The sequence below is a fragment of the Candida dubliniensis genome, chromosome R, assembly GCF_000026945.1.
Source record: "Candida dubliniensis CD36 chromosome R, complete sequence".
In the NCBI taxonomy this organism is placed as follows: Eukaryota; Fungi; Ascomycota; class Pichiomycetes; order Serinales; family Debaryomycetaceae; genus Candida; species Candida dubliniensis.
The window spans coordinates 1,914,055-1,928,853 of record NC_012867.1 but is presented as its reverse complement, the minus strand read 5'-3'; the positions used below and the strand labels follow the sequence as shown (position 1 = coordinate 1,928,853).

At 33.7% G+C, this 14,799-nt stretch overlaps 7 protein-coding genes across 7 annotated transcripts; 6 read left to right on the top strand and 1 right to left on the bottom strand. All coding sequences in view use genetic code 12, as the record gives it.

The window, feature by feature from the left end:
- Positions 1 to 1,939: 1,939 nt before the first annotated feature.
- CD36_34560 (C4-dicarboxylate transporter/malic acid transport protein, putative) lies at positions 1,940 to 3,331 on the top strand (the record flags this gene model as incomplete). The annotated part of the gene is made up of 1 exon (XM_002422347.1): positions 1,940 to 3,331. The coding sequence occupies one exon, from the start codon at positions 1,940 to 1,942 to the stop codon at positions 3,329 to 3,331; it is 1,392 nt and encodes a 463-aa protein (XP_002422392.1).
- Positions 3,332 to 4,553: 1,222 nt separating this feature from the next.
- CD36_34550 (3-hydroxy-3-methylglutaryl coenzyme A synthase, putative) lies at positions 4,554 to 5,903 on the top strand (the record flags this gene model as incomplete). The annotated part of the gene is made up of 1 exon (XM_002422346.1): positions 4,554 to 5,903. One exon carries the CDS (start codon positions 4,554 to 4,556, stop codon positions 5,901 to 5,903), a length of 1,350 nt encoding a protein of 449 aa, XP_002422391.1.
- Positions 5,904 to 5,983: 80 nt separating this feature from the next.
- Positions 5,984 to 6,583, bottom strand: CD36_34545 (conserved hypothetical protein; the record flags this gene model as incomplete). The annotated part of the gene is made up of 1 exon (XM_002422345.1): positions 5,984 to 6,583. One exon carries the CDS (start codon positions 6,581 to 6,583, stop codon positions 5,984 to 5,986), a length of 600 nt encoding a protein of 199 aa, XP_002422390.1.
- Positions 6,584 to 7,241: 658 nt separating this feature from the next.
- Positions 7,242 to 9,572, top strand: CD36_34540 (meiotic sister chromatid recombination protein, putative; the record flags this gene model as incomplete). The annotated part of the gene is made up of 1 exon (XM_002422344.1): positions 7,242 to 9,572. One exon carries the CDS (start codon positions 7,242 to 7,244, stop codon positions 9,570 to 9,572), a length of 2,331 nt encoding a protein of 776 aa, XP_002422389.1.
- A 389-nt stretch (positions 9,573 to 9,961) lies between these two features.
- On the top strand, positions 9,962 to 11,514 carry TUB1 (tubulin alpha chain, putative; the record flags this gene model as incomplete). The annotated part of the gene is made up of 2 exons (XM_002422343.1): positions 9,962 to 9,986; positions 10,193 to 11,514. 2 exons carry the CDS (start codon positions 9,962 to 9,964, stop codon positions 11,512 to 11,514), a joined length of 1,347 nt encoding a protein of 448 aa, XP_002422388.1.
- A 573-nt stretch (positions 11,515 to 12,087) lies between these two features.
- Positions 12,088 to 12,945, top strand: CD36_34525 (oxidoreductase, putative; the record flags this gene model as incomplete). Its single annotated transcript, XM_002422342.1, has 1 exon — positions 12,088 to 12,945. One exon carries the CDS (start codon positions 12,088 to 12,090, stop codon positions 12,943 to 12,945), a length of 858 nt encoding a protein of 285 aa, XP_002422387.1.
- A 601-nt stretch (positions 12,946 to 13,546) lies between these two features.
- CD36_34520 (pyridoxal reductase, putative) lies at positions 13,547 to 14,590 on the top strand (the record flags this gene model as incomplete). The annotated part of the gene is made up of 1 exon (XM_002422341.1): positions 13,547 to 14,590. One exon carries the CDS (start codon positions 13,547 to 13,549, stop codon positions 14,588 to 14,590), a length of 1,044 nt encoding a protein of 347 aa, XP_002422386.1.
- Between the last annotated feature and the right edge of the window lie 209 nt (positions 14,591 to 14,799).

Below are 14,799 nucleotides of genomic sequence, written 5' to 3'. Positions count from 1 at the left end.
TTTTTTTTTTTTTTTTTTCATTTTAAGGATGGGATTGAATTTGTTATGAGATTTTGCGATGCACAAAAACGGTTTAAATTTATTACACAGGAAAAAAACATAACCAGACTGAAGATTTCAATAGTGAGAAGATCAATTAATTATGTCATGGATATGACACTACCAATTGCCAAAACTGTTAAAAACTCTTCATTGAACCAATCAAAGTGGATAGCTTGACAAGTTGGTTAACTAAACCACTTATGCTCTGTTGAATTCAGGAAACTCCCTCCTTTCGTCAGAATCAAAAAAAAATTGTTCTTGAGAATGCGTGATTTTTGTTCAGTTTTCTATTGTTTTCGATTTCATGAGGTGATATCACGTAAATGCAAAAACAATCATTTTCTAAATTATTTTCAAACCCCCCCTCATGAAATTGAGTCAATTTTAACGATAAGTTAATTTGGAAAGTCAATTGGTTGAAAAATTGTACATTGCTATTGTTTTTTCTAAACCCATCACAAAACTCGGAAACTCCCGATAAGGTGCCTAGCCAAGTTTTACTTTATTTTAACACCTCCTCTTCTTGACACTTCTTGGTATATGTAATAAATACTCTTTCTAAAAAATGCTAACGAACTTGAATAACCGCAGGTGTAAGATTACAAACAATTATCTCAGAAGTTAAAACAACCAGTTAATTGACAACACTCAACAAAAAAAAATATGCACCCCCACTTCCTGGAAAATAATCTGAATATTAATGGTTATATTCAGTGTTGAATTGTTCATTTTCCCTATGCGGGCTTTGCCAATTTTATTGTAAATTTATTCGTCAATGGTAGTAGTTGAGAATCGGTAGTAGCATTTCTTAAAAATATAGTTGCTATTTTTGTAACTCTTCCCAAAAGAGTAGTGGCCGATAAAACTAAAAAAAAAAAAAAAAAAGATTGACAACGTGTCAATAAAATATAAACTAATGATAAAATCAAAGATATCTTGAAACCAGGAGGAAACGAAGCTTATTTATAGGGTTCAATGAACAGATCTAATTTCTAGGAACAAAAAGAACCCCATATGTGATATTTTGCAACAATAACAGTTGCAAAAGTGATTTTACGGGATGATGAAAGTTCACGTGACTTGACTGGCAGACTGTGGTTATAATTTTACAATGTGAGAAACTAAAAAAAAAAAAAAAAAAATTTCTATTGGTGCGGGAAATAAAGATGACTTCGAATGAATGAATGACTAAATTTTTCTTTTTTCTTTTTTGACATACGTGTTATATGCAGTCTGTGATATCACACACTACCTTTTCTTATCTTCTGATTCAACTCAATTCCCATGATGGAATCTGCATTTGCTAATACTGCAATCTTCTGGTGATTCTGTAATGCATTAGTTGTTACGATCTTTTTTTTGCATCAACTTGAAGATACGATTAACAGCAATCTCCGAAATGATCTTGGGGTTCACCATTAAGGTACTTTTGAATGTATATCTTCACCAATCTTCTAGGTAGCAATTCCTCTGGGTTTAAGAAATAATCACGGTAATAAACATATACCCGCGAAATCAAACTTGAAGAAAAAGAGGAGACAGAGAGGCTTGATTACAGTTAATTTCGCTTGTATTCTCTGCGACATTTTTTGTATGACGAAATCATCTTTTTTTTTTTTTTGCTGCATTTCCCTCGGTATCCCAATCAGCCAGTAGTATAATTCAAAGTCCTCTCCAACATGTTATCAATTCCGTAACATATATATATATATAAATTCAAATAGCCACCTCATGTTTGTCAGGATCTTCAAGTTGTAAAAATATACAAGGTCAACAATTCTTCATTGCTTCAAATCAGTTAACCAGTTTACCACACTCAAGCAATATTTGATTACCGGTTTCACAAATAATTATCATAGCTTAATCGATCTTTCTTGTTTGCTCTACTACTCCAATAATGTCGTCTTCGAGCCACAATGATAATGAAATCCAACCCGAAAAAACTACACCATCGCTGAATGACGGCATATATAATCCACCAGATTCCTCGAATGTCTTATCTTCAGATCAAACATTGGTAAGCATCGACAAAAATAACAATGGTAAAGATACTATGGATCACTTATCTTACCTATCAACTATTGATTCAAAACGACGTGAACAATCATATTTGAAATCATTTTATCAAAGATTCTTAGTTGAAGATGTTGTCAAAAATTTCACTCCAGCATATTTTGTTAGTGTGATGGGAACAGGAATATCATCAAGTCTACTATACAATTTCCCCTTTCCAGCATATTGGTTGCAGATATGTGGCTATATAATGTTTGGATTAACATGTACTTTTTTTATTGGGAATATCATTCTTTTCATTATGTCATGCATGTATTATCCTAATAGGTTTAGAGACTATCATGTGGATCCATCTCGATCAGTTTTCATGGGTGCATTTTCCATGGGGTATATAACGATAGTGAATTTCATTGCTCTCATAACAAAGGGTGAACATATATACTTTGTGTGGACACTTTGGTGGCTAGCAGTGTTTTCCGCCATGTACACTTCGTTTATAATCGTGTACTTGTCATTTATGTCAAAACTAAATGAATCTGACGCAGATGCCAAATTAAACGCTACCCTTTTGTTACCAATAGTTGCCATTACCGTTGTTTCCTCATCAGGGCACGCAATTGAGTTGGACTTGCCTCATGTGCATCAAACTGTTCTCACCATGATTGTTAGTTTTATGTTGTGGTGCTTGTCTATATCAATGGCCTTTATGGTAATGACCATATATATGTCGAGACTAATAATTCATAAAATTCCACCGACAAATTTAATTATGACAAGTTTCCTTCCTGTGGGTTTCTTGGGTCAATCTTCTTATAGTATATATCTTTTTGGAAACAATCTAAACAAGTTTGTTCCAGAAGAATTACTTTACGGGAAAATTTCATTGTGTATGTCAGGGTTTGTTTCTGTGTTTTTATTGTCATTTGGTTATTTCATGTGTTTTATTGCCGTTACATCTGTCTTGTCTAAAATAAGACCATTTGCCAAAAATCCAAATCCTCTGCATACAAACCGGTTTGGTCTTTTGAAACTTGAAAAGAGTTTTTGGTCAATGACTTTCCCCATGGGTACGATGTCTTTATCAAACACAGAAATTGGACACGGAGGTGTGGGAAACTATCCCTTATTGACATTTAAAGTGATGGGAAGTATTTTTGCTGTTGCATGCATCTTCATCACTGTGGGGTGTTCTATCGGTGTGGTGGTGTACTCATTCAATAAATTGAGACAAGATATGGTCAACAAAAGTAAATATCGCAATCAAAGCATGGTCTAATAGAATTTTATAGAAATAATAAGCATAATATTAGTAAGATTTTTTTTTTTTTTCAACTGTAGTTGATCTGTCGCTGTACTCAGGTTTCCCTGTTGTCTATCCAAATGTTATGCATGTTGCCTCTCTTTGTTCCGATTGTTGTTGGTTGGTTGCAATCCAAAAAATTTTCAACAATAAGCATTGCGTACAAAGAAAAAAGAAAAATACATCAGGTGATGCTAAGTTGTAGCTTCTTCTCTACTACCAATTCATTACTCAAATGGCTGAAACAAATCTGGTCAATAGAGAGTCCCTAAAATGTAACTAGGTGAACAATGTAGCTGGCTACATTTCAATTCGCAACAATCATATTCGTAGTAGTTCTTACTTCTTGTTCCGTTAGCGGACATCTATTTGTTGATTTGAGCAGTTGTCAGTTTCTAATTACAGTCAAAGTATAGCCCAATAATTGATACATATCAAACCGGTAGAAGTTTCTAGATGATCTATATAGTTTTCTCCTTCTTCTGGTTATGCTAAAAAACATAATTAACCAAATTAGGAAGTCGGATAACTGGTTGCAAACCTCCAAATTTTCAAAATAATGTTTGATCTGATAGTGTCGGCAACCAAGAGTTTGAACAAACAAATTAACAGCCACCTTTACAATGCGCCTCACATCATTGGCTACAAATGTACAGCCATTTAATCATTCTCTCTCCCCCCCCCCCCCTGAAGTATTTCCTTACATGTATTTCTAGGGACGTGTGGGGACAAGAGTGTAGGTTTATTTTTTTTTTTTTTTGGTGGTGGTTGAGCATTCTATACGACGACTGTGGGTGAGAAGACCATATAACTTTATAAAGATAATAAATACTTCATTATGGGGATTTTTAGTTCCACGCTTCAATTTGCTTGTCCACCACTCGTCGTATAGATGGTCGCGCGTATTATTAATTCTTTTTTTTCATTCACAAACCGAACAAAAAGAGAGAAAAATAAATTTGCATAGAATTATATGCATTGTTTTCTTGTACAATCAACTTCCAAAAATTTTTCAAAAAAAGAAAAAATTTATATATAATTGTAAACCAACTTCTTCTTTTTCATTTCCCACTTTTTCTTCTTGAAAAAAAAGTATCTGTTGGCTACTTAATTTACTATAAATTTAGAAAGCTTCCTCCCACATCACATTTCTGTTCTCATCCAGCATATATTCAATTAGATCGAATTAACTATAGTCATGACTAACTCACCACAAAACATTGGTATTAAAGGTATTGAAGTATACATTCCTGGTCAAGCTGTCAATCAAGCAGATTTGGAAAAGTTTGATGGTATCCCACAAGGTAAATACACAATTGGTTTGGGACAAACCAATATGGCTTTTGTCAATGATAGAGAAGACATCTATTCTATCTCTTTGACTGTTTTATCTCGATTGATCAAGAACTACTCCATTGATACCAACAAGATTGGTCGTTTGGAAGTTGGTACTGAAACATTGTTGGATAAATCCAAATCTGTTAAGTCAGTATTGATGCAATTGTTCCCAGGTAATAATGACATCGAAGGTATCGACACCGTTAACGCTTGTTACGGTGGTACCTCATCTGTTATAAATGCTGTTAATTGGATAGAATCATCATCATGGGACGGAAGAGATGCTATTGTTGTTGCTGGTGATATTGCTATTTACGACAAAGGTGCCGCTAGACCAACTGGTGGTGTTGGTGCTATCGCCTTGTTGATTGGTCCAGATGCTCCAATTGTTTTCGACTCTATTCGTGGTTCATTTATGGAACACGCTTATGATTTCTACAAACCAGATTTCACCAGTGAATACCCTGTTGTTGATGGTCACTTTTCATTAAGTTGTTATGTTAAAGCTGTTGACAATTGTTACAAAAATTATTCCAAAAAAATCACTGGTGATGCCAATAAGACTGTTGGTGTTTATGATCATTTTGATTTCAGTGCCTTCCATGTTCCAACTTGTAAATTGGTCACCAAGAGTTATGCTAGATTATTGTACAATGATTACGTTTCAAACCCATCTAAATTTGCTGATTTGATCGATGAAACTACCAGAAAACACATTGACGGCTTAACTTACGATGAAAGTTTGACTGATAAAATATTGGAAAAGACTTTTGTTGGTTTGGCCAAAGATGAAACCAAGAAAAGAGTTCAACCAGCCTTGCAGGTCCCTACCAACACTGGTAACATGTACACAGCCTCTGCTTGGGTATCCTTGGCCTCATTGTTATACTACGTTGGCTCCGAAAACTTGAAAAACAAAAGAATCAGTATTTTCTCCTATGGTTCTGGTTTGGCATCTACTTTATTGTCTGTTACTGTTAAAGGTGATATTTCTGCAATTACCAAAGTTTTAGATTTCGATTACAAATTGGGCGATGGTAGAAAAATTCAAACTCCAGAGGACTACTTGGCAGCTATCGAGTTGAGAGAAAAGGCACATTTGCAAAAGAGCTTTAAACCTCAAGGTTCCCTTGATAACTTGAGCCAAGGTACCTATTATTTGACTGAGATTGATGACAAGTTCAGAAGAACTTATGCTATTAAAGAATAGATAAATATATGTATATATCTATATATATATATATATATGTATGTCTGTAATAATATATTAATCTTGTATATTATATATTCTTAAATTAGTGAAGGAGGATGGGAGGTGGGGGAAGTTACTGCCTTTATTTGCTGCAATTCGTGGCTCAAAAACCTCCTATGAGCCATCTTGAATTCTTTGCTTGACTTTTCTTGCATCCGCTTGCTTATTGGTGGAATGGGTCGATGAAAGGTATTCTTGATTCTCATTATAATTCGTTTTAGTCGCTCCTTTAAACTTGGTTCGGTTGTTTTTACTTCAGGGCCAACTCTTATAATCCTGTAATCAAACAATTGATATTTTACAATATATTCTATTTTAGCAACTCTATTAGCATGGTAATTAGCATTCAATAAATTCCTATTACAAGTGCTAGGATTTATTTGAATTATTTGTTGGTTCTGGGCTACTGTATCCGTGTACATTTGTATTGGTTTTATAATGCAACAAGTTTCAACATTGTTCATTAACAAATACTTGGTATAGGCTGATTTTCGTACTTCATTTAAATCATCAATGTCATAATTTATGTGTCCGTAACTTAGTTTTCTTAACAATAGATCATGCATTAGTTGCAACCTGATATATTTTAAGGCAGTGTTCTGTATTTCATCCTTTTCGTGTTGTGGAACCAAGAACATGAAACTATTCACCGACCAAGAGGAATTGATGTGAAAACAAAAAGAATTTCTAGCAAAGGGTGATGAAAGGGACTTTTGTTTTGGGGTCCTTGGTTTTCTGACATGAAAATTGGTGCCAAGAAATGTGTTCTATCAGTAAAGGAATAAAAGTTGCAAATATGTTCTCATCTGTTTCTTGCGAGTTAGTATTCTTTTTTTTGTTTTTTTTTTTTCTGATATGGATTTTTCAAAACTAAGAAACAACACCAACAACAAACTTAGGTTTATTCCAAAAACCAATTACTTGTTTAATCTAATAACCTCGAGTCATATTTCCACATTTAAATACGCCTACACATGACGTTGTGAATCCAATTTAGAAAATAAGAAAAAACCTTCTGTGTAAACACATTCCTATCTTCCACAGCAACCAATTTTATTTTTTTTTTTTTCTTTTGCTACCACAGTTGCTCAGTTATGTATAACACGAGTATAACTTATCCCCCTTAAAAAAATGCATAGCAATCCCTTCTCCCCTCGATTGCTATATGACCTCCTAATTCTCCTTGCTTTGTATATATTTAATAATGTATTCCTCTTATTCGAGGTTTAACTATTTACAACTTTTACTTTTGATTTCTTTTTCTTCTTTCTCTTTAAACATTAAAGAACATTGAATATGTATTTCCCAATCATTGTGTGGTTATATGTATCAATCACTTTTGTGATTGCAAATTATGGTTTTGACCAATGGACAAATGATGATTTAAAACAATTTTTAAAAGAACGTAAAGTTGCCTTCAATGAAGCCTTGGAGAATCCAAAATTAATAAGCTTGGCTAATGAAGAAGCTAAAAAGTTGGAAAAAGGATACAAGAAAGTCACCGATGAATTAAATAACAATTTGAATCCTCCCGATAATTTATTAAATGATTATTTAAATTTTGATTATTTGTTTGGGAAAAGAAAGGAGAATTATTCCATTAAAGAATGGATTTTTGAAAGTTGGCCGGTACACAGTTTGCAATCTTTCTTAACTCAAAATAATATCCAGTATCACGCAAAGGATACTAAAGATGATTTAATCAATAAAATTAAGGAGAGCTTTGATTCTATTTCTGCGAAAAACCACGGGTCGAGCTTTTATCCTGGCAATTGGTTATATGAATCATGGTCAGAAAATGATTTGAAAGATTGGTTAAAATCCTATAGGATTGACTTTAACCCTAGTTCTACCAAAGATCAATTGGTTGAAAAATTAAAAGAATTTAGTTATCAAGCCACTCATTCAATTAGAGACTCCAAGGAATCTTTATTTGATTCATTGGATTTATTTGATAAGACAATTTTTGATAAAAAAGGTCAAATTGAGGATGAATTTTTTGAAACTTGGTCATATTCTCAATTACGTGAATGGCTTTATTTGCATGGATTCATTGATACCAAACCAGGAATTTATGTTGAAGATTTGGATAAGGAAAAATTAGTCAAGATTGCCCAAACCTATAAAAAATACTTGTTGAGTGATATCCATACTTGGTTAGCAAACACTGAAAAGAAATATCAACCTTGGCTCACAAAGGGAGAACAAAAGACTAAGAAAAAGGGTGGCAATTTGATTAATGACACTTTCTTTGTTGGTATTAATAATTGGTCAAAGGACAAGTTGCGTGAATTTTTGGATGTTAGAAAAGTTCCTTACTCAATATTTACCACTAAACATCAATTGATCCAGTTGGTGCAAAAGCACAAGTTTGATCCAATTCACGTTGATACATATGCATGGATTGTTAATGATGTATCCACCGACTCGATCAAGCAATGGTTGGTTGAACAAGGTGAAAATGTAGAAGGCACAAGAAAAGATATTGTATCTGCCTTCCAAAATCAATTTGAAACTTTAAGAAAAGGGTTTAAGGATGCTTTCAACAATATTGATCTGCAAATTCGATTATTTACACCAGATATCAATAGCTACAAAAGGTACTTGCAGAAAAAATTGAGTGAAGCTGAATATAAAAAGTTGACTGAAGACAAAATTTCAAAAGGTTTTGAGGTTGTTCAAGAATACTATAAGCTGGCTGGTGATGCTGCGAAGGAAGAATTTGATAAGACAGCTTACTCAGCTGAGGAAGCATTGGATCAAATTGAGGAAGCATCATATGAGTATTCACTTGAATTTTTGCATAAACTTGAAAAGGGGGAACATGATGTTGCAAGTTTCATCAAAGATGCTCAGATTGCTAGTAAAAGCTATGCTTTGTCTTTGATTGCCAAATTGAGAGAAAACACCCAAAAATTACAAACAAATGCTTTGAATAAACTTGGAAGTTGGTGGTATGGTGCCAAGAGTGGATTCGACAACAAGATTGATGAGGCACATCAAGTTGTATTGAATGTTCATGATCAAGTCCTGAATTATCAAGAACAAGTTGGGAACCAATACCTGTCTATTAAATCTGAAGCTGATGAGAAATATAATTCTATTGCAAAGGAGGCTACTCAACAATACGACACGGCTGTGAAAAATGCCCAGGATCATTTCAAGCAGGCAGAAGAACATGTATCTCAAACTCACAAAAAGCTTGAAAAAGATTATGTGACTTACAAGTCAAAGATTTTCTCTATCCTTACTAACGCCTATCGTGGTATATTGTATCGTCTTTCGATATTTAATAGCAACGCATATGATGCGGCAAAGTCAACAGGAGACATAATAAACAATCACTGGGATAGTATCGTTAGAACTTACTCAAACGCAGATTTGAAGGCGTATCTCAGATCATTTGGTTACAGCTACGACTGGTTGTCAGATTTAAACAGACGGGAATTGTTGAGCTTGGCAACTTTCCAAAACAAATTATTTACCGGATACAACAACTTACAAAACTGGGAAAAATCTGTTGGCGACGTTTTAAATGAGGCTGGTGATGAATTGAAAATTAAATTGGGATTGAAGAAAGAACCCAAAAGCTTGATTGCAAAATTGAAATCCTTAGTTGGTTTTTAGTGTATGATTGTATTTACAATTACTTGTTTCTGTATTAGGAAGTCTAGATTTATTTAGCTACTATTTATGTTTTATACGAATTGAGTGATTGTTAAGGGAAAAAAAAAAAAAAAAAAAAAAAAACAATGTTTGTGATTACACGACCTTTGAGAAGAAAATATAAAAATTTGAGAATTGAGAATGAGCGTCTAAATCTCAAAATGTAAACAAATCAATTTTCTCAGACACGCCCGTCTATACTAAAATTTTCTGTTCTTTTTCAAAACACTTTCGTTAGTAATTAGTTTTCTTTTTTTTTTTTTTTTCCTTTCTTTCTTTCTTTCTTCTACCCTTTTTTTTTTTCAAGAAACAACTATACATATTTTCATCGATAATTATATAATTCAAAAATGAGAGAAGTCATCAGTATTAATGGTATGTCTTTGATCATTCACTGTTTCATAATCGCCATCAGTTTTTTTAAGGGGAATGGATCGCAAACACTAGATCCAGTTTTGGTTGTCTTGATTTCAAGCTTGATCCAAGCTTATTAGTCAGCAACAACAGCAATACATCTTAAACGCGTCGATTTTTAATTGAATCAATCAAAAAATATTGTTTATACTAACGCCTTTGTATAGTTGGTCAAGCCGGGTGTCAAATTGGTAACGCCTGTTGGGAATTGTATTCACAAGAACACGGTATCAGACCAGATGGGTATTTACAGGAAGGTTTAGACAGACCAAAGGGGGGAGAAGAAGGTTTTTCTACTTTTTTCAGTGAAACTGGTTCTGGGAAATACGTTCCTCGTGCCTTATATGTTGATTTAGAGCCAAACGTCATTGATGAAGTTCGTACTGGTGTATACAAAGATTTGTTCCATCCTGAACAATTGATTGCCGGTAAAGAAGATGCCGCCAATAACTATGCTAGAGGTCACTACACTGTTGGAAGAGAAATTTTAGACGACATTTTAGATAGAGTCAGAAGAATGAGTGATCAATGTGACGGCTTGCAAGGTTTCCTTTTCACTCACTCTTTGGGTGGTGGTACTGGTTCCGGTTTGGGTTCTTTGTTATTGGAACAATTATCCTTGGATTACGGTAAAAAATCTAAATTGGAATTTGCTGTTTATCCAGCTCCACAAGTGTCCACTTCAGTTGTTGAACCATATAATACTGTTTTGACTACCCACACCACTTTGGAACACGCAGATTGTACCTTTATGGTTGATAATGAAGCCATCTACGATATGTGTAGAAGAAACTTGGATATCGCCAGACCAAACTTTAGCTCATTGAACAACTTGATTGCCCAAGTTGTGTCATCGGTTACTGCTTCTTTGAGATTTGACGGTTCCTTGAATGTTGATTTGAATGAATTCCAAACTAACTTGGTTCCATATCCAAGAATCCATTTCCCATTGGTCAGTTATGCTCCAGTTTTCTCCAAGAGTAGAGCTACCCACGAAGCCAACTCTGTTTCCGAAATCACTCAATCTTGTTTTGAACCAGGTAACCAAATGGTCAAATGTGACCCAAGAACTGGTAAATATATGGCCACTTGTTTGTTGTACCGTGGTGATGTTGTTACTAGAGATGTTCAAAATGCTGTTGCCCAAGTCAAATCTAAAAAGACTGTTCAATTAGTCGACTGGTGTCCAACTGGTTTCAAGATTGGTATCTGTTACCAACCACCAACTGCTATTAAAGGATCTGAATTGGCCAGTGCTTCTAGAGCTGTTTGTATGTTGTCTAACACTACTGCCATTGCTGAAGCTTGGAGAAGAATTGACAGAAAATTTGACTTGATGTATTCCAAGAGAGCTTTTGTTCACTGGTATGTTGGTGAAGGTATGGAAGAAGGTGAATTCACTGAGGCTAGAGAAGACTTGGCTGCTTTAGAGAGAGATTATATTGAAGTTGGTACTGATTCTTTCCCTGAAGAAGAAGAAGAATATTAGGTAGTATGGTTGGGCGTGTTCTTACTTTGTTGCTAATGTTTAAAGTTTTTTATTACAAAGGTCTGGGTTTTTCATTATAATTTTCTTATTTCTATTCTTTTTTTTTTTTTTTTCTAATAATCATTATTATTTACTATACCTGTTCTCTAATTCTTACATATATATATTATATATACCCGAACTCCCAAGCCTGATTTTAATTTTTTAAATTAACTCTCTTGGTGTGTCTAGAAGTTGAAAAGAATCAAATATATTTTTAATTTATACATACTTATCGAAGTTTCGTATCGTTATTGTTTTCGGAAGTAAATGCAAAACATGATGCAAAATCGCTTGTTGCGGACATGGATTTCTTCGCCGAGCGGGCGACCGAGCGATTTATTTATTAATTCATTTATTTTTTTTTTTCACTGTTTCATTTTCAATTCTTTTTTTCTTCTTCCCTTCCTAATTTTTTTTTTTTTTGTTTTCAATTTGCTTCGTGTCAAACTTTCATCAGTTGAATTCCTTACTGTCAATCGTTTCATCTTAATTTATCAGTTTACGTTTTTTTTTTTTTGTATTTAATAGAAAATGGAGGATAAAAGAGAATTACTTAAACAACCAATTCATGGTATATATATTCCTATAGGGTTAATCTTGTTTGGTACATGGATCTTTGGTTGGGAGTATATGCCGTATTCAATAGGATTTATTGTTGTTATAGTGTCTATACAATATTATGCTGCCTTGAGACGTGCTTCATCCATGCATCATATTAAATGGCAAGAGTTTGAATTGTTGGATAAGACATTAATTGCTCCCATGACATCGATTTATCGTTTCAAATTAAGAAGAGAAGATGAAGTGTTATACATTCCTACTGGACATTCTTTAGCTTGCTGTTTTAATATTGATGGGAAAGATGAGGTTAGATATTATACTCCGATTTCTAATCAATTTGATAAAGGGTTTTTCGATATTTTGGTTAAACATTATGAACACGGTGTTGTCACGAGAAAATTGGCTAATCTTCAAGTTGGACAGACAGCTCAGTTCAGGGGACCATTTGGGAAATTGCAGTATGTGCCAAATCTGGCTAAAGAGTTGGCTTTAGTTGCAGGAGGCACTGGTATTACCCCAATGTTACAAGTGATTACTGCCATCATCACTAATCTTGAAGATAATACCAAGATTAAATTGTTATTTGCCAATAACACCGAAAAAGATATATTATTAAAAGATGAATTGGATAGTATGGCACAAAAGTATCCAGGTTTGGAAATTAAATATGTCACGGGAAAATTTGTCGATAAAGAACTGTTTGAATTTTTGCCTTCACCAAGTTCTGATGCAAAAGTATTTATTTGTGGTCCCCCAGCATTTGTTGAATATATCAATGAAATGACTAAAGATGCTGGATTTGAAAAAGATCAAGTGTTCTGCTTTTAATTGAAACCCATTGTTTTTTAATTGTATATAGATTTTTTTATTTTATATAACCCAAAGAAAAAGAATAATAAAAGAATGGTGAATTTCTTCAGTTTTAGATTCTTTAAAAGCTTGCAAGAGTTTACCATGGAATACAGAAGTGAATTTTTGAAACTGTCATGCACGAGATACAAGAAGAAATACCTTGGGCAGAGTATTGGATAAAATTTTATGAAGAGACTTGACTCTCAAATTATCTGGATCTATGCTTCTATTCTCTTCAATAACAGTCAGATAAGTGTGGAGATATAAGCAGTTCAAAATCTCTCATGTATGTATATGTTGTACGGATATAAGGACAGATCTGGTGAATATCCGAACCGGAAATATATGGAAAAAAAAGTATGGCGTTGAACAAAGCAAGATTCCCCGACAATCCCCTATTTGGGAATCTTTTTTTTTTTTTCAGATGACTGATAATGAATCTGTTCATATAAGAAAGGATTCCTGACTTTTAAACTGAATGAAATAAGCAAGTATATAAACCTGGTATTATTCTCAAGTTTTCCTAATCAATTTCAAAAGTGTGTCAACCTTTTTTTCAAACAAACTAACCATTACAATGTCGTATAAACCTGTTGAGATTTCTGGAAAGTTCGGCTTTGGTACAATGTCTATGACTTGGACACCAACACCACCACCAACACAACAATCCATTGATACATTGAAATTTGTGACATCACATCCAAAATTTGGAACCAAATTGATCAATGGTGGTGAGTTTTATGGTCCAGATTTTGCAAATTTGAAATTATTAAAGCAATTTTTAGAAGAAAATGATCCTGAAGAAAATAAACAATTGATTATTTCCATCAAAGGAGGGGCTGATAATCAAACTTTGAAGCCAGATGGTAGTAAAGAATTTGTTTCAAAATCAATTGAAAATATTGTGTCATTTTTCCCAAAACAAAATAGACCTAAATTATTATTCGAAATGGCCAGAGTTGACCCTTCTGTTCCATACGCAGAAACTATTGGTTACATCAGTGAGTACGTGAAACTGGGTATTATTGATGGTATTTCCTTATCTGAGGTTGGTAAAGAATCCATTCAGGCGGCTTTGAAAGTGTTTCCAATATCATGTGTTGAATTGGAATTGTCATTGTTTTCACAAGAAGTCATTACCACGGGTATATTGGAGGAATTATCGAAGCACAACTTGCCACTTATTGCATATTCACCATTGTGTCGTGGTCTTTTGACTGATTATGCAGTTGAGAATTCCGATACTTTTTTGGCATCAATCCCGGAAGGTGACATTAGACATCATTTGGACAAATTTCAACCGGAAATCTTTAACAAAAACTTACCAGTTTTAAAAGAATTGTACAAATTTGCTCATGAAGTTAAAAATACAACCTTAGAGTCTTTGGCATTGTCATGGATTGTTAAAGTTTCCGAAGCAAGAAACTTTCGAGGTATTGAAAAAGTCACTAGAATTTTACCAATTCCATCTGGATCAACAAAGAAAAGAGTTGAGTCTAATTTTGGGAGCTTGATAGAGTTAACTGATAATGATTTACAATCGATTGATGAGATTTTTGCAAAGCATCCAATTAGTGGGTTGAGATACAATCAATATCTTGAAGGAACTCTTTTCCAATAAAATGGTCTGACAGTTGGTTGGTATTTTAAATTCGATGGAATTGTGGTTAACGGTTGCAATGTATAAGTTTCAAAGCATTCCGAATTCATATAGATTTTACTTTATATATTACTTTTGAATGCGATTTTTTTTGTGTGTTTGTGTTTTCAAACTAGGGACGTTATGGACCAAAGTGAAACGATTTGAAGCATAAGTAATAGGTGTAGGGT